The sequence below is a fragment of the Glycine max genome, chromosome 8 (assembly GCF_000004515.6).
Source record: "Glycine max cultivar Williams 82 chromosome 8, Glycine_max_v4.0, whole genome shotgun sequence".
In the NCBI taxonomy this organism is placed as follows: Eukaryota; Viridiplantae; Streptophyta; class Magnoliopsida; order Fabales; family Fabaceae; genus Glycine; species Glycine max.
The window spans coordinates 34,680,884-34,707,265 of NC_038244.2; the positions used below are offsets into that span (position 1 = coordinate 34,680,884).

At 33.0% G+C, this 26,382-nt stretch overlaps 2 protein-coding genes and 1 pseudogene across 6 annotated transcripts; 2 read left to right on the plus strand and 1 right to left on the minus strand.

Annotated features, from left to right (window-relative positions):
- Positions 1–568: 568 nt before the first annotated feature.
- Positions 569–2,521, minus strand: LOC121175236 (50S ribosomal protein L2-A, chloroplastic-like; annotated as a pseudogene).
- Positions 2,522–12,247: 9,726 nt separating this feature from the next.
- On the plus strand, positions 12,248–18,032 carry LOC100811353 (uncharacterized protein At4g17910). Of its 4 annotated transcripts, XR_005892669.1 has the most exons (17): positions 12,248–12,493; positions 12,597–12,660; positions 12,765–12,801; positions 13,221–13,342; positions 13,507–13,580; positions 13,789–13,867; positions 13,950–14,039; positions 15,124–15,197; positions 15,716–15,803; positions 16,408–16,530; positions 16,602–16,725; positions 16,846–16,972; positions 17,075–17,126; positions 17,223–17,267; positions 17,447–17,516; positions 17,587–17,685; positions 17,778–17,821. XR_005892669.1 is itself a non-coding variant. In XM_003530512.4 (16 exons), the coding sequence occupies exons 1-16, from the start codon at positions 12,438–12,440 to the stop codon at positions 17,928–17,930; spliced, it is 1,392 nt and encodes a 463-aa protein (XP_003530560.1). In that variant the 5' UTR covers positions 12,248–12,437; the 3' UTR covers positions 17,931–18,032. The 4 variants fall into 4 exon arrangements, 3 of the variants coding, with proteins under 3 accessions (XP_003530560.1, XP_040874392.1, XP_006585889.1); XM_003530512.4 differs by lacking the exon at positions 17,447–17,516 and having other exon boundaries at positions 16,408–16,534; positions 16,621–16,725; positions 17,778–18,032; XM_041018458.1 differs by lacking the exon at positions 17,447–17,516 and having other exon boundaries at positions 17,778–18,032.
- Positions 18,033–19,607: 1,575 nt separating this feature from the next.
- Positions 19,608–22,330, plus strand: LOC100784115 (transcription factor bHLH71). 2 transcript variants are annotated; one of them, XM_041018459.1, is made up of 3 exons: positions 19,608–20,639; positions 21,080–21,493; positions 21,991–22,330. In XM_041018459.1, the coding sequence occupies exons 1-3, from the start codon at positions 20,241–20,243 to the stop codon at positions 22,087–22,089; spliced, it is 912 nt and encodes a 303-aa protein (XP_040874393.1). In that variant the 5' UTR covers positions 19,608–20,240; the 3' UTR covers positions 22,090–22,330. The 2 variants fall into 2 exon arrangements, with proteins under 2 accessions (XP_040874393.1, XP_006585890.1); XM_006585827.4 differs by having other exon boundaries at positions 19,654–20,639; positions 21,089–21,493.
- The last annotated feature ends 4,052 nt before the right edge of the window (positions 22,331–26,382 follow it).

A 26,382-nucleotide genomic window follows, 5' to 3' on the forward strand; every position in this document is an offset into this window, starting at 1 on the left:
CTACCTTTAACGTAGTTCTTCCCTGGAATCATGCTCAGTCTGGGGAATCCTTATACATAGAAGACATCTACCTTGAAGATCTTGAGATGAGTCCAACCTTCTCAAATTGGGACTTTTTTTACTATAGCCCGCAGTTGCGTCTATGCCTAAACCAATATAAGGAAGAAATCAAGGCAAGACGAGCCTCTTTCAGATGACTGCAACGACTGAACGTGCATTTGAATTTTGTTTGGTTCTCAGTTTCTGTGTCTTGCACACTCTGAAACTAAGTTTCAATTAGCAATGGACAAGCCAATATTGATTCCTATGGCAGACTGCTACAAGGACAAAGAGAAGTTACTTGAAGATGATGAAGATGCACCCCCCACATGCTAAGTTGAAGCAAGTCTTGGCAAACTCTTCAAACAAGAAGTAGTTGTACTGCCTCAGAAGAGGGAACTCACAAGCAAGGATTGGCAAGCTATGCAAAGGTATTACAGAATGGGAACTTGTTGCTCTAGTCTAGAACCTAAAGAAAAGCCACTACTAATCATAATTCCTTTGTGGTTCATAAATACGGGGATCACAACTACTCCTCTACTACAAGATGCTTACCTATCCAACACTTAGATCCAGCTCTACCTAATTTTTTTTTTGGTTTACTCCAACATTTCCCACTTGTTTGATTGTTGTCAACCATTTTTTGGATATCAAACGAACCTCCCAAAAGGTAATTTTAATGTGGCCGATTTCCCTTCTTTTGCAATTAGTTTTACTACAGCACCTGTTGCTCTAGCTAATTGTCCACCTTTTCCGAGTGTGATTTCTATGTTATGTATGGTCGTGCCTAAAGGTGTATTGGTTGAAGTAGATTCTTTTTTTTTATCAATCAAAACCTCTTCCCAAACTGTACAAGCTTCTTACAAAGTGTACAAGTTTTTGGATGTAGATGATGATATCTATACAGATGAATCTTATATATATATATATATATATATATATATATATATATCACACAATGAAGTACCACATGAGTGAGTATATAGGAATCCAAATCTACCTAATCACTCATGTTATGATCTTCTACATTGATGAGAATCCTAAAACTATCCAAATACAGGGACCTATGACCAGGAGTAGGACCAAACAGTCAATGGATACCCTCCAACAAATGGTAGCAGGCATACTTAGCAAGGCCCAAGTGGAGAAGGACAAAGGCCTAAGTGAAGAAGGACGAAGGCCCAAGTGGAGAATGACGAAAGACCCAAGTGGAGAAGGATGAAGGTCCAAAAGCAGAGGCACTACTAAGCATATTAATCGTTGCTGAAGCCCAAGATTAATTTTAAGGCCCATGCCAAATATGTTCTATTTTTATTAATAATTTTTGTTTATTGTAATTTTGGCCCAAACTGTTTAGAAGGTCCATGTCTATTTTTATCTTTTTGTTCAAATACACTATAAGTATTGGTCTTTGTTTTCAATAAAAAAAACTTTTGGCATTTTCATAAAATTTGGTGAGAGCTTCTCTTTGGGTTCCTTGTTGAACCAATCTCAGACTTATCAAGGTAATCCTTGTGGTGTCTACCCTGGCTTATCTTCCTTCACTAGAAGTGGCGTCATCCAAATCTTCGTAGCCTGTATCAAGCGATCCGCTCCTAGTCAGGATCACATCATACATCCTAGATCTTCTCATTCCTTCATCTGGCTTATGTTTTTCATGTAGCATTCAGACTGAACGACTTTATCAAATTATGTCATTACTTCCACATGGTACAAGTAACATAGAAGACATCTTTATTTTTCCTGGGGTGAATCTTATAATTACCACAATTTAGCTTTCAATTTGCCTCTGGCCATCAAATGAAATGTGAATAACTCATCCTCTCCTCTTTGAAACTTTAAAACAAAGGGTGTTTCTGCTTCTGTCAGTGCTTGAAACAATTTTGTCTTCTCCATATTACTATATCTCGAGAGTAAATAATTTTATATGAGGAATTACTGAACTCAATCACTTGTTGTCATTACTCTTCAATTTTTTGTTGAGGTATATCATGTAGAGGTACTCTAATTGGACCAGTGATTGATTTCTAGGTTTCACCGTAAACCTAGTTGGTTACTTCTAATTACGCAAATCAATAGTTCCAACCGCCCTCAATGGTAGGGCATATCCCATTTTTGTAGGAACTTTTGTACCAGAAACAATGGTATCTCCAATTATAGCCCCTCTAGGGTGTAAAATATATTTTTTCTCGCCATCCCCATAGTGTACGAGACAAATGTATGCATTCTAATTATAGTCGTATTCTATGGTTACAATTCTACCATATATGTTTTTTATTCCATCAAAAAATCAATTTTATGGTATAGACGCTTATGACCTCCCCCTCCTATGCCCTATTGTAATGATTCCTCTAGCATTATGGCCTTTACCTCAAGGATGCTCTCCATAGATCAAATAATTTTGTGGATTGGATTTTACTTGATAGTTTACGACTCTATTACGTGTGCTTGGGGTAGAAGTTTTGTATAATTGTATCACCATGCTATTAAGTATTTTGATTTAAGTTCATTTCATTCTAGGAGGTGGAATAGAATAACCCGGTTGGAGCATAATAATCATAGGTATGTAATGCATTGTGTGTCCCATAATGCTACCTTAATTCAGATGAGAAGAGTAAACATGTAGATGAATCGAGATATAGAGGTATGATTAACTCTCTCTTATATCTAACTATTAGTCATCCTGACATCATGCATAATGTTTGTGTGTGCGGTAGATTTCAAGCTAATCCTAAGGACTTAGGTAAATAAAGCTTAGGTAAACATCATAATCCTCTAGGACTAACACGATTAAAGTAGGGAATCTTAAAAAAAAGTAACAACAAGTAGTTTATGCAATGACTACACAGATTCATCACACATCAGTGCAATTATCTCAATATTTGTTCTTTGTTTCCTTGGTTTGCGCAGAAGGGCAAGGATTTCATCTGGAGAACACCCAAAGGTTGCATTTAACTCAATCGGACCCTTGATACTAAATTACGAATAGATGAAAAATATTTTTCCTACATCATCGTCGTGTTTGAGCTCCATACAGTCATATGCAACACAACCATCACCTATATAGATTGGTTAACAGTAAAAAAAGATTTATTAAAATTCTACAACCTTCATTGTGTCAAAAATTATTTTCCTTAAGGCAGCAAACAAGATGTCCTCACTTATTGTGATGACTTTAGGATCACTAGGGCTTTCAAACACTATTCCTTTATCTGATGGAATAATGTCCACATCATAATGCACAAAAGCGGATACACTCTCCATGTTTTAAGCAATAGGGTGAATATCAGACAAATGTGTTGAGTTGCATCAAGCCCTTACTATTATATATATTATATGATCTAATGTTCTTTCATGACTCATACCAATGGCTAAGATCACACCGATAATATAAATGGTTTAGATTGAGCCTTAATTAATTATGTTTGGTTTGCATAATTCGAAAAAAGTAGTGTTCAGTCAAATCGTATCATAGAAAGCATTGTCCAATCACATCATCTTGAAACAAGAAATGAGAGGTCAAATTGTATGGGGAAAACAACGTAAGGTCAAATCATCTTGAAGAAATGAATGTTCAGTCAATTCGTATTAGAAAAATGTAGTGCTCAGTCAATTAATGCATTGTTCATTCAATTAACAAGGGCAAATTAACAATCATCATAATAGGACATAATTAACAAGGGCAATCATTTAATGTCTTCTGTGTCCATCAATTCCACATTTGGGAGGTTGCATATTTCTTGTCCGTTGTCGATGTACTTGTCCATGTTCTCGTGGTTCAAGTTATTCATTAGGAACAACGAGTTGTTATTCCTGGATTAAGTCATTAGTCGATGAATTGCCGACAATACTTTGGTGAAAAGATGCAAATGAAGGTATGAGCATACTTTGCATGTACGCATAAGTAGAGTCTAGTGTTTGAAGATTTGTACCCATGAGGTTGCTCATAAAGTCTTCTTCGCTAGCACTGAAGAACTGCGGATTGTACCCATAATCTTCTTGATGATGATGAGGTTGTGGCATGAATTCATATGATTGAGCATGCGGTTGTAGTCCTTCATCATGCATACTGGCAACGATTGGTGGGCTTTGTTGTGGAAGATGTTGTTCAGTTTCCATGTTTTGAGCTGAATGAGATGTGGCGGCAATGTTTGGATGAGTTGTAAACCATGTTAGGCAAATTTTTGAATTTGCTCAGCACTAATTCATGTAGTGACTCATGTTCAATCCTTACTAGAATTGGTTGGCTGATTAACACATATTTGCATCTTTCCTTTCGAATTGCATTCCACTGTTAATGTTCCTCTACCTAATTTGTTTCACTATGTTCTCTCATGTCAATATGATGGACTTTGTTAAGATTATGCGGTGGATTTGATATGTCTTGACAAAGACCAAATTGGAGCATGACCATGTCAGTTTGATGTCATACTACCACTGGAAAACAGATTAAAGTTACACAAGCACTCCATATTTGGAATCCTTGTATGCATTTTCTAGTAGAAATGACTCAAAACCTTTACAAGGAATACAATGGAACTGAAAAAATAATTTGCGTTCGTAATTTTAAAAACAATGTAATTGATGTTTGAATAAATAAAACAAAAAACAAATGGTTCAACCTACTTGTAATGCATGTTGTTGAATCTTGACCTGTAGCCTATCACATCACTGTGTGGGATTCTAAAAAAGGTAGCCCTCTGCCACTCCATCTAGTGAAATGTAATATGTTAGTGTCAAATATATTACCAAAAATGGACTTTGTTTGAGTGAGAAATTTTTTTTACCTAGTTGTGAGTGGATATGATAATTGGCGCTCAACACTTGGTTGAATGAAAGACATGAGATACCATGCCCAAGACTATAACAACACTGTACATCCTCCCATTTTTTTGGATGTGGGATAAATAGCCCTACACATTTCTCTGTACAAATGTGCTAAACATGTCAAATCCCAACAGTATCGACCAACCCGATCAAGATATGCTAACAAGGGTGTTAGACATGTGATCTTAGAAATCTTAAGAAGAGGTGAATTAATTTCTCATTAACAAACTTTTAACCCCCTTCTAAAAGAAGAGATAGGCTCAGAATGCAGAAGAAGCAGCAATCAATTTAATAATGTTCTTTAAACATGCAAGACAAAATTGCTTGCAATAAAATGAATGAGATAAGGGAAGAGAGAATGCAAACACAGTTTTTATACTGGTTCGGCAAAGTCCGTTCCTACGTCCAGTACTCAAGCAACCCACTTGAGATTTTCCACTCCCTTTGTAAAAATCCGTTTACAAAGTTTGAACTACACAGGGACAACTCATCTCTTGTGTTCAGGAATCCTTACAACTTAAGAGACCCTCAGTTCCTTAATCAATCTCTTTGAAAGAGAAGAAAGAAAGAAGAATTCTCTCTTGAAGACAAGGATATTACAATTGAAGTCCATGGAAAAACTCTTAATGGATTTGCAAGTGTTTGCCCAAGAGTTTCTTTTGAGAGAGCATTTGGCAATGAAGTTCTCTTGGAATATCTCTCTCATAAATTTTGTGTCTCAAGTCACCTATTTATAGGCCTTTGATGACCATTCAAAAATCTCTTGAACAGATGTGACTCTCAGGAGTTATTTTCTGAAGAGTTGTGACTCTTGGAAGTTATTTTCTGAATTTTTGAATTCTTGACTTGGATCAAACTTGAGAAGTGCTTATCTTTGGCATCATCAAAATCATGTATACATACATTCACATTCTCCCCCTTTTTGATGATGACAATCAAGTGATTTCTTTTTTACATCATCAAAACAATGCATGATCAACATTCTCCCCTTTTTTGATGATGACACTCATTATCCCAGGCTTGATCTTTTTGACATCATCAAAATCTTCATGATTTACATTCTCACCCTTTTTGATGATGACAACCACCTGTAGGTTAGGAGCAACAACAACAACAAAATATCCATTTGTATATAGTTTTACTCCCGCTTTGTTTTGCAATGATTGCTTATATGAGACAGTTGAAGATTTCATATATCTTTTATCTATCTCTCCCCCTTCAAAAACAAATTATGAATAGAGAGGAGAAAAATATTACCACTTGTTGCAATGTATGAGAATCAAGTGATACCAAAAGGCATTAAAACAATCATTCAATATTAATCAAGCAAAAACAAGTACAATAACACATCAATCAAACACAATCAAATACAATCAACCATCAAACATTTCAAATCAAATTAATTAAATTAACAATCAACTAACTATGCACAATAATTTTTATTCAAAAAAAAGTTCAAATTTCAAATTACAAATTTCAAATTTCAATTTTCAAATTTCAAATTCCAACTTTCAACTTCCAACTTCAACTTCCAGTAACTTCCCCTTCCAACTTCCATTTTCAACTTTAAACTTTCAATAACTTCCATTTCCAACTTCCAACTTCCACTTCCAACTTCAACTTCCAGTAGCTTCCACTTCCAACTTCCAAATTTCAAATTTCAAATTTAACTTTTCAAATTTCAAATTTCAAATTCAAATTTCAAATTTCAAAATTTCCTTTTCTAAATTTGAAATAGTTTTCTTAAGATATGAAACTAATTTTAAAAGTTTAATAGATTCTTTAAAGACAATAAAAAACTTAATCAGGAACAACCATCAAAGACAATCAAAACTCAATCAAGAACAATCATCAAACACAATTAATCAAATATAAAATATAATCAATCAATCAAACTAACAAACATTGAATATCAATCAAGCAAAGACAAATACATCAATCAAAAAACACAATCAATCAATCATCAAACACAATCAATCAAATTCAATCTCAATCATCAAGAACAGTCTAAACTCAAGTAAAAAACAAGCATCAAAAGTAATCAATCAAAGACAAATGACCTGTTGATATCACTTGTTTGACTTGTTGATCAAGTGGCCTTTGTTGTCTCCATAAATCACATATTCACTTTTCTTGAGATTCACTTTTCTTGGGGAGAAATGTGACATTTGTTTGTTGTCTTCATAAATCACATATCCACTTATCTTGGGGAGAAATATGAATAAACTTTGATGCATGCCATGTGTTTGGAGAAATTGCTATCAATGTATCGACTTTGCTCTTCTCCGTTTTCATAGTCTTTTATCATGATACCCATACTTATGATTTTATTCTCTGAATCACTCGAAGCATTTATGACATTATCTTCCCAAGTGATCTATCCTTTCTTTTCTTTCTTCTCTTTGAAATTCCTCTTGTCAGATTTTTCATTCTTCTTTTGAAGACAGGACAATTGAATCTCATATGTCTAGATTGATCGCATTCAGCATTTTGGGGCTAAGGAGGAATCTTCTTCTTTCTTCTTTCTTCTCTAGTCTTTTTATGTAGTTGCATTTCTCTCTACCATTGTAGGAATAAAGGAATCAAATTCAATGGCTTCCCATATCTTTAAATCTATGGCTTCTTTAAAGATTTGCATTCGGGTTTTCCAATAATGATAACCCTCACCATTGAACATAAGAGGCCTATTAATAGATTTTCTCTCAGGAAATGGAAAGTTGGATGAGGCCATATCTATTCTTGTAGTTTTTAAACTTTAGGCAAGAACCCTGCTCTAATACCACTTGTTAGACATGTGGTCTCAGAAATCTTAAGAAGGGGTGAATTAATTTCCCACTGACAAACTTTTAACCCCCTTCTAAAAGAAGAGATAGGCTCAGAATGCAGAAGAAGCAGCAATCAATTTAATAATGTTCTTTAAACATGCAAGACAAAATTGATTACAATAAAATGAATGAGATAAGGGAAGAGAGAATGCAAACACAGTTTTTATATTGGTTCGGCAAAGTCCATGCCTACGTCCAGTACTCAAGCAACCTACTTGAGATTTTCCACTCCCTTTGTAAAAATCTGTTTACAAAGTCTGAACCACACACGAACAACTCATCCCTTGTGTTCAGGAATCCTTACAACTTAAGAGACTCTCAGTCCCTTAATCAATCTCTTTGAAAAAGAAGAAAGAAAGAATAATTCTCTCTTGAAGACAAGGATATTACAATTGAAGTCCATGGAGAAACTCTTAATGGATTTGCAAGTGTTTGCCCAAGAGTTTTTTTGAGAGAGCATTTGGCAATGAAATTCTCTTGGAATATCTCTCTTATACATTTTGTGTCCCAAGTCACCTATTTATGGGCCTTTGAGGACCATTCAAAAATCTCTTGAACAGATGCGACTCTCAAGAGTTATTTTCTGAAGAGTTGTGACTCTTGGGAGTTATTTTCTGAATTTCTGAATTCTTGACTTGGATCAAACTTGAGAAGCGCTTATCTTTGGCATCATCAAAATCATGTATACATACATTCACAAAGGGTAGATACATCAGGTGAACTTTGTTCCCTGACTTGTCTGGCATCAACACCTCACCAATTAGCCCTAAAATGTATGCCCTACAATGGGCTACTAATTGTTGTGGTGTGGGTTCTACTGGAGAGTCAACATATTTTCTTTTAACCATTTTAGTTTAAGTGTCCCACCAGTACATTCTCTAGGGGAATAGCAACTATATATTCTGTGCACATTTGTTCCTAATCATAATATGTTAGCCCAGTAACTGGTCTTCCATCAATGCATAAACCCGGTTCAAGAGCAACATCTTCTAAGGTGATTGTGTATTCACCAATGAAACATGTGTGATTTAGGTCTCCATCTTTCAACCAAAATGACTAAAGCATCCTCGATTTTAACTTTTTTGAGCTTTGCAACATTTGAAAACACAACTTGAACCAATAAGGTTCAATTTTGGGATCTGAAGAAGGAATAGCTTGAGCATACGACTGGATTACATTGTATGTTACCTACAAAAATCAAAATAGTAACAACATCATTATTTGTGAATCATAACATAATTAACATTCAATTAAATTGAATGTATTGCATACTTCTTGAGATCTATAAAGGTATTGTTTCCAAAGAAGAGGAATAGTTGTAGATTCCATGGTTTAGGCTTTGGTACTATCATCAAGAAGTTAAAGAAGAATATATGAGAACAAGAGAAAGTGAGTCTATAAGTTAGTGTAAATGGTGGCAATACATGCATTGTATTTATAGAAAAAATTTAACAGTAACATAATTCATTCGGTGGGATCTTGGTCATTGATTTTGTTAGTGGGATATTTCCCATTCAACGTGCGTCGCTCCAATCGGTGATATCTAGACCGTTAATTTTGTTGGTGTGATCTTGGTCGTTCAATGTGCGTTGCTCCAATTGGTGATATCTAGGCTATTGATTTTGTCGATGGGATATTGGTCGTTCAACATGTGTTGCTCCAATCGGTGATATCTAGGCAGTTCATTTTGTCGGTGAGATCTTGGTCGTTCAACATGCGTTTCTCCAATCAGTGATATCTAGACCGTTCACTTTGTCGATAAGATCTTGACCATTCAGCGTGTGTTGCTCCAATCGGTGATATCTAGACTGTTCATTTTGTCGGTGGGATCTTGACCATTCAACGTGTGTTGCTCCAATCGATGATATCTAGGTCATTCATTTTGTCATTGGGATCTTGGTCGTTCTTTTTGAAGTGTATGTGACAAGCCATTAAACATTATAAATATGGTCTGCATTGAGGCGGTTCGGTCCATCACCTTAATCCAAAACCTAACTGCTACTCTAAACCCTAAACCCTAAACCATGACTTCATCATTAGTCAATGCAATTGTGTATTATGATGACATCATCATAACAACTAAACATGGTTCAACTTTCATAAGTGGCTCACCAAAGATCGTTCAACTTGATAGTAGAATGTCATTTGATGCCTTAAAATAAGCTATTGGAAACAAGATTAGTCTACCAAATGATAAAGTGGTCAAGGATATACATTTTTTTATTACCTATATCATTTGTTGATGATTGTGGCCAGTATAGGGCATGCATGTTGCACGACGATGAGGATATAATGCCTATGTTTTCTATGTTCATAGAAATCTCCAAGCTCACATGCCTGGAGTTATATATTACCACCGCAGACACACCTACACAAACATATGCACATCCACCACCATTCTTTGCCAGCTCTTTGAATTTGGAGGGTTTGGATGAATACCTTGATGAAACAATGAACCTTGAATCGAGTTTTGAAGAAATCCCCCACCCCCAATTTACTCAATTTTTATTTTATTATTTAATGATTTGTAGTTGTCATGTGTGTTTTTCGTTGTTGTATTTATGAGTTATCATCATGGATTGAAATCTTGAAGTGTTAGTAATTTTTCTTATTTTTGGCCACTCATTAATGTGTTTGAGGGCCGAATCGAGACTCAAAACTTGTCTTAATGGCTTTTTTGTCATGAAAATTTTGTTAATGAAACATTATTTTAATCAAAACAATTGATACAAATAATAATCTAAGTGCCAAAAGTTGCCCTCACGAATTTAAATCTTCAAGTCTTAGTAATTTTTTGTTGTTTTTGGCCACTTCGTTAATGTGTTTGAGGACCGAATTAAGACTTAAAAGTTGTCTTAATGGTTTCATTGACATGAAAACTATGAGAATGAAACATTATTTTAATCAGAACAGCTGATACTAATAACAATCTAAGTGCCAAAAGTTGCCTCATGGATTAAAATCTTCAAGTCCTAGTAATTTTTCTTGTTTTTGGATACTTCGTTAATGCGTTTGAGGGATGAATCGAGACTTGAAAGTTGTCTTAATGATTTCATTGACATGAAAACTATGGAAATGAAACATTATTTTAACTAAAACAGCTGATACAAGGTAATTATTTTCTCTAAACTTCAACAATTAAATGCTAATTATTTGTTAGGATGTGGTAAAATTTAAGAGAGGGAAATCTTGAGATAAAATTGTTTGGGGGTAAAGTTTGATCTTCTTATCAATCTTGCATTAACTCAATTAATTCATATTGATTTTCTTTAAAGAAAAAATTTAACCACTTAAAATCTATTATTATTTTTTTTACTTAATCATTGAAAAAAATATTTTCAATATCACCCTCACCTACTTTCTTTTATATATATATATATATATATATATATATATATATATATATATATATATATATATATATATAAGTCGTACAATAATAAAAGTAAATTAATAATAATAAATGGAAAAAAAACTAAAAGTCATATTACCAAGTCATAATTTAATCACCAAATTACAAGTCACTTTTTTGTTGCTTAAAATGAGAGAAACTAAAAGTATATACAATAATATTAATCATAAAAATGACTTTAAAATTTACGTGTTCTATAATTTTAAATTAATATGTAAAATAAAATTATTTATATCATAATAATTTACGTGTTATATAATAATTAATTTATTAACTTATATCCTTAATTATTAATTTAAAACAATAATTACATGATACGAGATATTATATTATAAAATACTATATACATAATAATTTATTTCTTAATTTATATAGTTAATTATTAATTAAAGTAAAATATTATAATCTCTTGAAAATTTATTCATATATTTATAAAATCATTAATTTGAATAAATTGACTTATTATGACATCAAAATTCTATTAAAAAAATATTTCTACAATTACAAATTTTTAATTTATTGAAAAGTAAAATAAAAGTAATGATTATTGATATAATATAAGAATCAAATAGTTGCTTAAATAATGGTAGGACTATATTTTCTTTATCCAAATTAGTTATATTTAATTTTATACTTTTAAAATAAAAATTACCAATTGTATAGAAGTTGGTATAAAAATAGAAATTTATTTAAAATCGTATCCCAACGGGTGGGAATTGATTGAATGAAGAAAAAAAAAGCAGAATAACAATCAGTTAAATCAGTTATATGAATAGCTTCTCTATTTATAATGATAATGAGGAGGTATATAAAAAAAATCATATACATTAATTAACTACTTATTAAAAAAAAGAAAACACAACATTTCAAATTTTTTAATTTAAAATGTCATTTTTAACTCCATTTAATTATTAATTATTATTGATTCGTGGACTTATTTTATTACATGGAATACATAAATTTTGTGCAAATATTTTAATTTAATTATTTTCTATTGATTTTCTTTAAAGAAAAAAATCAACCAATTAAAGTCTATTATTTATTTAACTTAATTATTGAAAAAAATATTTTCAATACTACCCTCTTGTGCTTCTTTTGATATATAAAGAAGATATCTTATAATTTTCTTGTATTTTAACAGGACAATCGGTTGTTCACTTTAAAAAAGGAAGAATAATCATTCATTTGGAGATCTAGAAATCCAAAGGGTTCAAAATAAATCCAATTCATCGCTGCCATTCTAAGGGAAGGTAGTGCAGTCAGTGTGACTATTGTTCCCCGGTTCCGTTCTCAGTTTGTGTCTTTGAGCCAGAGTTGACCGTTGGATTTCATTCATGGATCTTCCTCTGCCTAAACCCTCCTTCAACCCCAACAAGCATCTCAAAGAAGAGTTACTCTCTTCATTTCCTTTTTTCCCCGATTAATAATAATAATATTTTTCAAATTTTCACTATTGACCCCCTATTTCCTTTTTGTCTCAATTTTTTCTTCAGATTCGTAAGCAACTTGACCGGATCCTCCATGCTCGAAATCGCGACGCTTACAGTGTCTATTCCCGTGAGTGATCACGCAATTTACATGCTCCATTTCTTCACACCAACTTAAATGTGACGCAATCGTGTTTTTTTTCTTTTCTTTTCTCTTTTCTGTTTTCATTACAGATTCTGGTTCTTATTCGTCACTCCATTTCCATCACTGGTCAGTCCCTTTTAACACTTCAATTTGGAAGTTTCAAATTTATATACTCAAACACTACATTTTAGCAACCCGAAGGATTGATGTAACCGTCTAAGGTCTGGTTGTGTTCACATGAGTGAGAAGGATCTATTTAGTGGGAGAATCTGTATTCGATTCTCACTTAGTGCGAAATTACCTTGGGCCAGCGGCAACTACAAACCGCGAGCGGATTAATTTCTGACCTAATGGGTTGGGTTGGAGGACACTGGTCTCGGCAGAAAAAAAAAACACTACAATTTAGCTATATGCTCAATTGCAATATTTCATTCTAATTCTGCTTGATTTCTTTTCTCCTTATCATTATTGTTTGATTACATTCGGTCTATTATTCGTTCTAATTGTTTGAATTTCCTTTTTATTTTTGTTTTTATTAATTATAGGTGCCTCACTGAAGAAGAAAAATGATGATGCGCCTTCGGGGAATAGGAATTTAAAATCATACCTAGCCACATTGTCTCTGGACTTCCTTGTCATTGTTGTTCCTATGCTCTTATTTTTCACCGTAAGTGGTCAATAGCATCAAATGTTTTGCCAACAAATAGAAAATTTGGGACTTGAAAGTAGATTAAAATAGCTTGTTTAACTGAAGATATGTTTGTAACAGGGCTTTTGACTTATGCTCCCCTCATTTTTATTTTGTAATTTTTACAATGACCTTGGTGACAGGTACTTGCAAACTGGACCTATTTCTTGGCAAGTTTGTTCACTATCTTAACATTGCTTTATATTGCAGTCAAGAGGTAATTTTGCAATTTTGTGTAGGTAACTTCCTTTTTGTTCACTATCTTAACATTGCTTTATATTGCTGTCAAGAGGTAATTTTGCAATTTTGTGTAGGTAACTTCCTTAAAGGACATAGGGTTTTTTGTGAAATGGAAAATTAAGGCCAAAAGTTTCACAGCCAAATTTTGAAGTAGATAATAGCTGATTCTGTACACTTAACTGCAGGTCTGGTGGTTCTTCTCCTTCTTTTGAAGGAGAGTCCAACTCTCTTCGGGCATATGTTACTTCATATAGGGTTATTGTGGTATGAAGTGCTACTATAGAGTTTTTTTATTCCATTGTTCTTATTGCATTCTGTTTTTATGCTGATGAAGTTATTTTTGCAGATGATTATAACATTCTTATGCATCTTGGCTGTTGACTTCAGAATATTTCCTAGAAGATATGCAAAGACTGAAACTTACGGAACTAGTTTGGTATGAGTGTTATGCAATTCTGATATGAGAATGAAAGACATGTTTAGAATAAGAATATAGGAAATAAGATTTCATTTAATATGATTCATATGGTTACTAACCCAACACTTTTTCCCACAATGGAAATCATTGATTAATTTATGAAGTCATTGTATGAGTCAAATTTCTATTTCACAGATTTATTAAATAATGATTGTAGATAATTTCTCCCAGAGTATATCCCTGTTTATCAATGAAGAAAAAAAATACTTTCAAAGATTGTCAATTTTTTGTCAAAAGTCAGCGGTGGAGGTTTCTCAAATATCTTGTCTTGAACTTAGATGGTAATGCCAGAGTTTATAAGCACCTATTTTATTTAAGCTGATTATTTGCGATATGACTGTCTTCTCAAAGCTCATGGTTTCTTTACCAATGTCACTTTGTGTGACCTGTGAAGGGATTGGATGTCTCTTCTGAATAATGTATTTTTCTTTTTCTATTGGCCCTGTTTGGATAAACTTTTTCATAACCATTTATAGGAGAAAAAAAATAAGAATGTGAAATAAATTGAGCTTCTCCCGTAAGCTAAAATCAACTTATGCACCTTAACTTTTATAGAAGCTTCTATAAGAATTAAGTGCATGGATTGATTTTACTTTGAGAGAAGCTTAATTTATTTTATCTTCTTATTTTCTTCTCCTATAAGTTCTTATAGAGTTTATTCAAACAAGATCTTCGTGTATTTTGTTTCGAATAAGGAGGATTTCTTGTCCTTCCTTATAATGCACTTCTTTTGGTAAAATGTGTATGCTATATTACTTATCACTTGGGTGATATACAGCTAGAGTAAATGCTGAGAAAGGGAAATGGGTGTTTGTTGGGGTTCGGAGTTGGAGAAAATGGGTTTTTTTCTTCAACATATAAATTGCTTCTCATTGATGGATTGCATTAAGTTACAAATTTTGATCTTTTCCTCTTGTCAACTATTTATGTTATTTCCATCTTCCCTTGTGCACATTCATTTTGTTTTGCAATATTACTAAAAAACAGTGTATGTAATAATTTGATTGTTATGTTGAGATTTGAGATTACTTTTGCATTCCAGATGGATCTTGGGGTTGGAGCATTTGTTTTGGCAAATTCACTAGTTTCTCGGCAAGCACGTAATATCACATCGGTGTGAGTCATTCGTTGCAACCTTGGAAATTAATCTTTGATATGCATGTTTACCAATTTTCCTAGATTTTAAAAATGTTTTTTTCTTCTTGAGTTTGATAAATTATAAGATGTTTTACCTGAATGAGTTAGGGAACTTTTGTGACAATCCTACATATGAAGAAGTAATGTGAACAACATGAACATCACTTGGAAAATTTGAAAATGAAAACATTGATTTCAAAAATTAGTTTCACTTCTTCAGAAAAGGCTGAAAACACTGATCTGTTGTTTTTTGTTTTGGGTTTTGAAAATATTTTCCAAGAAAATGTTTTCTAAATTTTAAGCAAATGTATTTTCACTCTTATTTTCTGTTTTCTTTGAAAATGAAAACAGAAAACACTCAAACCAAGTGTCACCTAAGTTTCTCCTTTTCTCTTTTTGTTTATCTTCTCTCTATAATAACATTGATGTCTTTTTTAATGAATTTACTCAGATATACTGCATTCCTCTGATAGTGTCATTGTTTTGTCATGTTTTAGAAGCTGGAAGACTGCAATAGTTTCAACTAGTCCACTGATCATCTTAGGATTTCTTCGTCTTGTTACTACGACTGGTGTGGATTATCAGGTGAGATTATTGCCATTGGGATTCTTAGAAAGTTCTGTGGCAACTGAAATACATTAACTTGTCTTGCATATACAAATACCATATCTAAAGCTTTAACAAGGTCAGTCACCTATATGTTTTTGATACTTGAAAAGTAATATGACGTAGTTAATGAAGATTACAGATAATAATATTTTGGGCAGTATATATCTTAAGTCAACCCCCAGGTTTTGTATAAACCTGAAAACTCTGAATGTCGTGGAATGTAGGAGTAGTAATAGGGCTTATTCTGCAAAAAGAGTTTATCTGGCATTTAAATGAAAATTTATGTTGATTGCAGTATGCTGGATTATGTTATTTCTTCTGGTTTTTAATTAAAATGCTCACTGGTCTCGTATGTTTTTTTTTTTTGCCTGTTTATAGAAATGAGTTCTAATTGATTAATTTCTTGGTTCAAGACATTCTTAAGGAAGGAAAAATCTTCTTTTGCTTCTCATGATTGTTTTTAATTACAATGGACACTGCTATGTAGTTTTTCCTATATACAAATTGTTGAGTTATAATTGCCTAATCCAAGACTCAAGACATTCTCAAAGAAGCAAGTGATCATTTTTCCTTCTTATAGGTACATGTGGGTGAATATGGTGTACATTGGAATTTCTTCTTCACACTTGCTGCTGTGTCAATCCTTACTTCCTTTATTAATATTTCCCCTCAATATTCTGGAGTTATTGGTTCACTTGTACTAGTAGGTACTTTTTTTATTTCTGTCTTATTTTTATGTCTTCTTGTCTTTTGAAATTTGATTTTCATATAAAGTTTAATTTCTCTTTCCAAGGGTACCAGTTCTGCTTGGTGCAAGGTTTAAATCATTACTTGCTTTCTAATGAAAGAGGAATGGATATCATAAGTCAAAACAAGGAGGGGATTTTTAGCATATTTGGTGAGAACTATCTTAAGGCTATAATTTTGATTCTAAGGCTATAATTTTGTTGGCAAGTACTTATAGCTGTTTTACCTTTGATATATAAAAATTGGTCAATAAATCTCATTTTGTCTCCAGGATACTGGGGAATGTACCTTCTTGGTGTTCATTTGGGAAACTATCTTATCTTCGGAAGCCATTCCTCTGGATTTAGAAGTAGCAGATGGGTACGGATGAGGGTTTGGGTTCTCTCCATCCTGTTTTGGTAAAGCTTGATCCAAAACATTGTTTATCATGCACAAAGAAATCTTGTTTGGATCATGTCTACAGCTTTGAACTTATTCCTTTTTCATGATCCCCTTGCTAGGTTATTAACTGTGCTTCTAGACAGGCATGTCGAAAGAATTTCTCGGAGAACTGTATGTCTGACTATGTTACAGTTTCTTAATCAGAGGGGCTTTATTAGTTTCTTTAGCATCAATGGATGAAAAACTAATTGTTGATACTTTGTGCAGTGCAATCTTCCATATGTTACTATGGTAGTGGCTGACAATCTACAGGTCATTCTCCTTTCAGTTCTATTCAATGGCTCAGTGTAACATAGTTTGATAGGACTGTTGACTTTGTAGCTTTATTGCAGTTTCTGCGTTATAAAATTGCTTCTGGGCTCTAACTTATTGTTAATGTTTAGATTTTTTTTTTCAATTAAATATTTTGAAGTTTGACATACCAAATGCAGCTTATGCTGTCTCAATCTGTACCATAACCCAAATTTCCCAGCACGGCACTCTTGAGTTATCCTTGACATTGTAATTACTAATTTAACTTCTGATTATGGAATTTTGTTGTTATTTAATCTGAATATCACCCATTTTTCAGCTGCTATCAATTCTAATGCTAGCCGATCTTGTTCCTGGAAGTAAAACTTCAATACTTGAAGAAGCATTCAATCGGAACCTACTGGCTACATTTCTACTGGTGATAACGAGATATTCCTTACTTACAAGCATATATGCTGCTTTCTATCCCTAGATATCAGTTATAATTTCCTCGGATAATTTTGTGTGCAGGCAAATATTCTCACTGGGTTGGTAAACTTGTCTGTTGATACCCTCTCTGCGTCATCAATCACTGCCTTTTTTATCTTGCTTGTCTATGCTTATGTTTTATCAATTGTAATTGGTATTGCAGATTATTTTGGTATTAAATTAAAATTTTGGTGATGCAGTCAATTGCTATGCTGCAGTAGTATGTTTTGTTAGTGTTATTATTTATTTTAAAAGAACATCTCTTTTTATTAATCATTAATTGAATTTACTATAAAACTCGTGTGGCAATTATGGTTGATTATAAAGGTAGATATGATCAAAATTCCACTGCCGTTGAACTCAATCTGGGTTAACAAATAATTAAGAGTTTTAGGAATGCATACATATTATAAAATCAAAAAGATTTAATTCAGTTGGTTGAGTAAAGTATGATAAATCTTCTAATATCATGTTTAATTTTTATGGAAGAAAAAAATGTATAATTAAAATCACTAATGGTGGAGACCGGACAAGCTTATCTTTTTGACACTTACGGACAGCCATTCCGTTGACAAAAAAAAGATACCATTTCTCTGCTCATGCAATATCGATTGGCCACTCTGCAATTGCAGCTTACAACTCATACTAAGTTGCTTTTGTGTTTCCATGCTTCATTATCATGCATCTTGATTTGGCATCCCCTTGGTAGCTTTTATACATGATTGCACAGTGAAACAGTGGGGGTAAAATCATGCATATATAAATCTTTCTAGGCAATATATATATATAGTGGAAAAAGAAATGTTGAACCTGTGTTATGGGGATTTGAATGTAGCCTAAAGTGATGTGGACCTGCAGATGATGTACTTTTTCGAGAAGGGTAGCTTACAGTCACATGGTTAATCCAACAGAGTCTGACAACTTGGACCACGCTCCTAACTCGCCCTCTGTCCTTTCGTGTGTCCTCCTCAGCAGATATGGCTAAAGGTTCTGTTGTTTGCAAAAACATGCACATCGAGGTGTAGCCTATGCCCATAAGAACTCCACGTCAATATTAATAAAGAGGCAGTTTATATCTGATAAGACTAAATAAAAAATTAAAAAGATAACTGAAATGGATAACCGAAAAAGCTAAAAGTTAATAAATAAAAATTAGCACTTAGAAGTCTTTAAATTAATTTATTAAATCACAAGTAATAAGGAAAACTAGTATTTTAAAAAAGATAATAAAAAAATGAATAAATATTTTAAAAATAAAAAAGATAATAAAATATAAAAAATTAAAAATTAACATTTTAAAAGAAGATATTTCAAATAACATATTTCAAAAAAATATTAGAAATTATTTAAAAAGACTTAAAGTTAAATTAAATGACTTGTTAAACATAATCATTATAATTGTTAGAAAGTATATATACTTCTACGCGCTATGCTTTGCTTAATTTTATTCACTTACATCTACACGTTTATAATTCACGTATTTGAAAGAGGCGACATGAAAGATATTCCTTGTGAAGTATCTGGTGGTCCCCTTGTACAATACAAGAAATAACGGGAATTTCGTAGTTTATAGTGTATAAGAAAATAATAAGTGGTTACAAACACGATTATCATTAACACAATTAATTGATAGGTGACATCAAAATGTTATTTTTTGGTAGGTAATTTTGTCGATTATAATGATGAAGTTCTAACTATCTCTAGCAATTATAGATACAGTTTAATTGGTATCATTAACACAATTCATTAATAATATATGAACCGTAGGATTTTCCAACTAGAACAAAATGTTGATATGGCTTTGACATGTAGAATGTTGTACCAGTGGATTGTCAAATAGATGCAATAGTCTTTGTCTAAATTATTTATATGGGAATCTCGGGTGCGTGAGCCTTTCATTAATTTCCTGCAAACCCCAAAACGGATTTGAATGTGATGAGTAGCTATTGCAAAGCTTGTTCTGTTGTTTTTATGCTTATTTCTATATAGATTTGGGTCCCCCACCTTACTCTTCATTGGCATAAGCTGTGCCAGTGTAATTGACAGCATCTTTGAAATTGGGAAGGAAACCAAAGCAAGGATGTGTGAGGAGCCTGTTTCCTTTTACTACACCTTTCTGATTCCTGAAAAGCACAAGACCTTTTCTGCCCCTTCTCACGTGCTGCGTATCCTCTAATCTTTGGTTTTTTTTTTTTTTCATATCCGAATTAACCACTTTATCAAGAGATTTATATCTGTCACACATTTTGCTCAACCAACTGAGTTAGATTTTGGTGTTATCCTTTGATATAAACTAAGCTCTTTCATTTTTCCAATATTAAAACTTCCAGCTTCTTCCTTCCTCTGTGACTCAAACTGCATCAACCAAGTTAGTGGGATTTTCTATAAATTGTTGTCAATTTGTCATGTCATGTATATGAGAAACTCATGAAAACTCTGGTGGTGACTTATTAGTTCTCTCGGCAAGTAAGGATTTCAAACAAACTAAAGTTGAAGAGAGTATAAATGACTTTGGAAACTCTTCAATCCAATGAGTTCTCCAACTTCATTATCTATGACACTATCTCTGCAACTCCATTTAGCAGCCATGGCTCCCCAGAGGCTAGTTTCTTGGAAAGTTTTGTGAACTATCAGGAGCAGCATGACCACCCTACATTTGATAATTGCGCAATGAGGACCCGAAAGCGTGAAGCCAGCGAACCAGAAAGCATTGGCCGGAGGCAGAATTCGGTGGCAGTGCAAGGGAGGAAGAAGAGGAGAAGGAAGCCAAGGGTTTGCAAAAACACGGAAGAGGCTGAGACACAAAGGATCACACACATTACAGTGGAAAGAAACCGCCGGAAGCAGATGAATGAGCATCTTGCTGTCCTTCGTTCACTCATGCCGGAGTCCTACGTCCAAAGGGTTTGTTTTGATTCTCTTGCTAGTTTCTTCTTTTTCAGTCTCTACTCTCTTTCTCACAGGCTGGGGTTTTCACAAAATTACTACTATGTTATGGTCTCAATTAGTAGAAAACTAGAGATGAAAAGATTAGAATACAAATGCGACGTGAAATCTTAGGATAAGTAAAAATTATCTGAGCCTTAAGATTTTAGATGAAATTATAATATTAAGTTCACTTGTGTAATTGTTTATGATTTATGGGTGAAAAATCTCTCGGGTGGTTACTCCTAGAAGAGGAGATTCTCTTTTCTTTTAATTTATTTATATATATATTTTTTGCATTCATACTTAGGAAGCCACTAGGTCGAAGTGCTTGATGTATAAATAATGCTCTCTTAACTGTGATCTCATGCAACTAATTCTTTCAATTAAGATGCAAACTTAGTATACATGTTTTTTAGGGTGACCAGGCCTCTATAGTGGGTGGTGCCATAGAGTTTGTAAAAGAGCTGGAGCACCTCTTGCAATCACTTGAAGCTAGAAAGCTGCAACTTTTGCACCAAGAAGTGGCACAAACCAATGAAAATACGGCCATTTCCAAACTCATGCAACCTCCTTTTGCACATTGTTTTTCGTATCCACAGTACACATGGTCCCAGACTCCTAACAAATACACATCCAAGACCAAAGCTGCCATAGCTGATATCGAGGTTACTTTAATCGAGACCCATGCAAATCTTCGAATTCTCACCAGGAGAAGCAGCCACGGGCAGCTAACAAAGTTAGTAGCTGGTTTTCAAACGCTGTGCCTCACCGTCCTACATCTTAATGTCACCACCATAGACCCTTTGGTGTTCTATTCCTTCAGTGCTAAGGTATGTAATTAATTAACTACAGATTATAATCAGGCTTTAATAATTTTATTCTTAATAAATATTTAACTTTTTTTTAATAAAATTTTATTTCGTTGAGTCTTTAATAAAATACCAATTTTGTGTTTGATCTTTAATATTTCTTTTTAAATCTATGATAAATTAATAAATTTTGTGTTTGTTTTTTTTATTGTAATTAGTAAAAAATTGTTAATTTATTATGAAACAAACACAAAATTCGTTAATTTATCTGATATTAAAATAAAATATCAATAACCAAAAATAAAATTTATTAAGTATAAAAATATATTTAAACATTATAATTAATTAACTATTCATAGTACCGAGTCAGTTTCATTTTCCACCTTTGCGTCAACTTCATATACTAAATGTGGCACAATGATTCTTTCTATTTATAAAATTATGATGTCCTTGTATAAATTCATGAAAGTTTAGAGAGATTGTTTACCTAAATTAAAATGAATATTTTTTTTATGAAGGTTGAAGAAGGATTCCAACTTGGTTCAGTAGATGGTATTGCAACGGCAGTCCATCATTTGCTTGCAAGAATTGAAGAAGAGGCTTCCCTTTGCTGTTGATCAGGTTCATCTGGGGACACGAGATTTTAGTGAAATGACCAAATCAACCATCTACACCAACCTCAACAGAGAGAGAGGGGGGAAAGAATATTTGCTAATGGCTTTAGTTTTTTATTTTTGTTTGTTTGATGTCCAACTGATGTGTTAATGCTAAACTTTAGTTGCAGTAGATGATGGTGTTTTTTAAAAGTTGCTTCAAGCAAGTACAACTAAAAATCAAATGAAAAAGAATGTTGATACAGTTTATCTCGTTTGCAGTTAGTTGAGCTCTATTGTCCTCTTCAGTGGCCCTAATATGAAAGTAGTTTGCAATGAGGATGATAATCTTCATAACATAAAATTTTTCAGCTTACTGATAATGCAATGACTTACAACGTCATCCCATTATAATTTTTTTTATATAACTTTTAAAATTATTATCATAAAAGTCAACAATCATATACAATATGTTAATGATTAAATATAAAATTTTTACACTGTCAATCTATAATTTCTTCTGTAAAATTTTATTATTTATATTTGAAACATCGATCTCTTATATTATATTATTAATTAAGAAAGGAAATTCTTGATTAATGAGCCCATTTGAATGCTGAACTAAATTATTATAGGCAAATACGAGCCAAAACTTTCATCATCATGCTGATTTTTGTCCAGTATGAATGCTTCTATTTTAGAGCAATCATGCACAGTCGTGGATTAATCCTTGTTTGGGCGATAATGCACTTGAAAGTTGACACACTTAAAGAAGAGTATATCCTAGTAAGGGGAGAGGTAAAAGAAAACAAAATTGGCCCATGTTGGCTCTGTGGCTACATTTATAAATTTTGTTGTTTTTCGTTAATGGATGGGAGACAGTGAACCTTAGCTTGTAAGATATATGGACTGATTTTTGCAGCAAGATAATACAAAGCAAAAATATATGTGAGGTTAGTTTTAACTTTTAAAGACATCCATTCTGGATTTATGTGAGGTTTTGCAAGTGGGGTACGTGGTTACCTTCATTGCAAACATTAGTTGGGAACATTGGTTGACTGGCCAGCTAACTTGTGTTTGATTAGGTTTCCTTTATGTTAATATATAATTTAATCACGAATAATATTTCTGATTGTTCAATTGGAATAGCGCGCCCATTCAAACTTTTTTTATGTAAAAAAAAATGTCATAGACTGGTACTCAATTGAATTATTATACAAAATGCGTGATTTATTATAAATCTCTCCTAGTTATCTTTAATTTTTCTGTATAAAAAAATTGAGTTATTATGCATTCGTGAGCTAAACATGGGAATTAATTGGAACTATAAACAAATACATTGAATACATATATTGGGATGCAATCTTTTTTCTCTAGAGGGAGAATAAGTAACATCAAAATGCATGCTAATTAGATGATTTAAATGATCCTAGAAAACCAAAAGAATGTGGTAGGAAATGGTATATACGAAAATATTTGTCGGGGGTGATTAATTGATAATTGATACAAAATACTGCTGTTCATTGTTAAACCATGTAGTAAGAATCATATGTTCCAAGGAATAATGAATACATTTTCTTGCATGTTAAGGAATAATGAATACATTTTCTTGTTTTTGTTTAAGGAGCTAGCGTGGGAGGGAGTTTGTTGTATGAGTCACCGCAGCCTAGTTTGCACCTTGGGGCATGTGATACGTTTTTTTTTTTTTTTTTAATGAAAAGGCTGGTGGGATCAAATTAAAGGCCTATGTCGGATCAATGCAATTTAACTTTTGTTTTCATTCTCATCAGCTTTCAGTTTTGTTTCGTTCTGTGTGATCGATAAATCAATATCCTCATTAATACATTGCGTCCGTTAGTGCAAGCAAGAATCAGAGAAACGGACATGCATGGATGATTCCTAAAACAAATCTACAGCTTTGCTCTATCTGTGTATTTTTGTTTGGGGACGGATTTCTATGTTGTCTTGAACTCTAGAGCACCCTGCGGGGTTGCAGAAGACCGTAATTAATTTAGTATAAGGATTTTTATATATTATTATCTAATGCAATTTAACTTTTTTTTTTATTTTAGTCTTTTAAATATTTTGATTTAATTTTAATCCTTTAATTTTGGAGGGAGGGGGAGGTGGCTCAGGACGAGTAGAGAAAATCTGAGTTAGAAGATTGAGGACGAGCAGAGAAAAGAAGGATAAGAAGACATTGAAGCTACCTTGATTGATGTTGGATGTGATATGATGTAGAGAGTGTAGTTCCTACCTTTTATAGTGTGTTTGGATGAAACAATTCAGTAGGGGAATTCATCTTTTTAAAGAATTTGAAAAGATTCATGATGAAATAGCTTGTTTGGATAGAATATTTTAAAGGAGATTTAATTTTTGGATAAAACAGTGAGATTTCAAATTTTCTCAAAAAATAAAGAATTTGAAATTCTTTTTTTGGAGATGCTCACTCTAACTCACGCTCTTGTTCGCGACTCTTTCTTGCTCAACACTCGCAACTAAGGGTGATCAAAGTTTTTACGACCGATATCGACATAAGTTATTTTTCACTGACGTTGGCTGAGGTTATTTCGGTTAGAATTTTTCGTATGATGTCAACCAAAGCTATTTTTTGCCAATATCGGCTAAGATTTTTTTTAGATGATGTTGGTTAGGGTTATTTTCTCACTGACATCAGTCATGGGAATTTTTTTGCTAACACCGGTCAAGGATATTTTTTGGTTGTTGTCGTCCAAGTTTTTTCAATTGATGTTGACCAATGAATTTTTTGGCCGACATCGGCTAAATTTTTCTACTGACATCAGTCATGGCTAACTTTTGAGTAGACACCTGCTAGGGTTTTTCAGTTGACGTCAGCTAGGTTTTTTCAGTCAACATCAGCCATAACTATTTTTTATCCAACATCAGTTAGGGTTATTTTTCAGCTAATGTTAGCTAGGGTATTTTGGCTGATGTCAACAAAATTTTCTTAGTCGACGTTGGTTATGATTTTTTTTGTTGACATCGACTAGGGTTTTCTACTAACATTAGCCAGAGCTATTTCTTAACCATAGGGTTTTTTTGGGTTGATGCGTCGACCACCAGCTAGGTATTTACACCAGCTAGGGTATTTTTTTTTTAGTCGACATCAACTAGGTTCTTTTAGTCGACATCCACTAAAGTTTTTTCGGTCGACATCGGTCAGAGCTATTTTTAGTCAACATCAACCAAGGTTATTTTATAGCCGATGTTGGCTAGAGTTTTTTGTCCGACATTTATTAGGGCTATTTTTTTAGCCAACATAGGCTAGGGATTTTTCGGCCAACGTTGATCAATGATGTTTTTTAGGCGAGGTCGGGTAGGTTCAATTGGTCGACATCGACCAAGCTATTTTTTAACCGATGTTGGGTAGAGTTTTTTTTTTTTTTTGTCAATGCCTGCTAGGATTTTCAAGGCTGATGTTGGTTAGTAAGGGCTATTTATCGACTGAAAAATCCCCAGAAGACATCGACCAAAAAATCCCAAGCCGATGTTGGCTAAAAATAATCTTGGTCAATGTCGTTCGAAAAGGCCTTAGTCGGTGTCGGCCAAAAAAACCCTAGGTGACGTTGGTAAAAAAAAGCTAGCCAACATCGATAGAAAAATAGACTTAACCAACGCTAGCCGAAAAATAGCCCCGATTGACGTCAACTGACAAATATTCCCAGCGTATTTTGACAAAATAAGCCCTATTTGATGTCAACCGAAAAATAGCCTTGGTTGATGTCGATTGAAAAACATCACTAATTGTGGTCAGGAAAAACAACCCTAGTTAAAATTATCAATATTTCATATTTTTAAATTATTAAAAATTGAAATATATTTTTTAATTAATATTTTAAAATTAGATCGTGTTTGTTTTCTATAAAGTTTAATATTGAAATTTTATTTATTTAAAATATAAAATTGAAATTTTGCATATGGAGAAAATTGAATTGCCTTATCCAAACATCTATTTTCTAGTTATGATCGTAAAATTTGTTTAAGTTATAGAGCTTATGTATAGTTTTGATGAACTAGTCTCAAGAGAAATAGAAGAGTATATTCAAAAGTAATCAAAATATGATCTAAAATTGGAGAAGTTGAATGTGTCATTGAAGGAATTTGTTTCGATTGAAATTGACGGGTTCGATGACTTCATTAAGGCACGTGGGATTGGAAAGCGATCAAAAGCAAGATCTTTTCAAAATTCAAAATATCAATTGAAGCAGTTATAGAAGAAGTTACACAAAGTCATCAAATGAATGTTACATCTGTGTATTTAGAAATATAGTTGTACACGTATCGAAAGCATAGAAT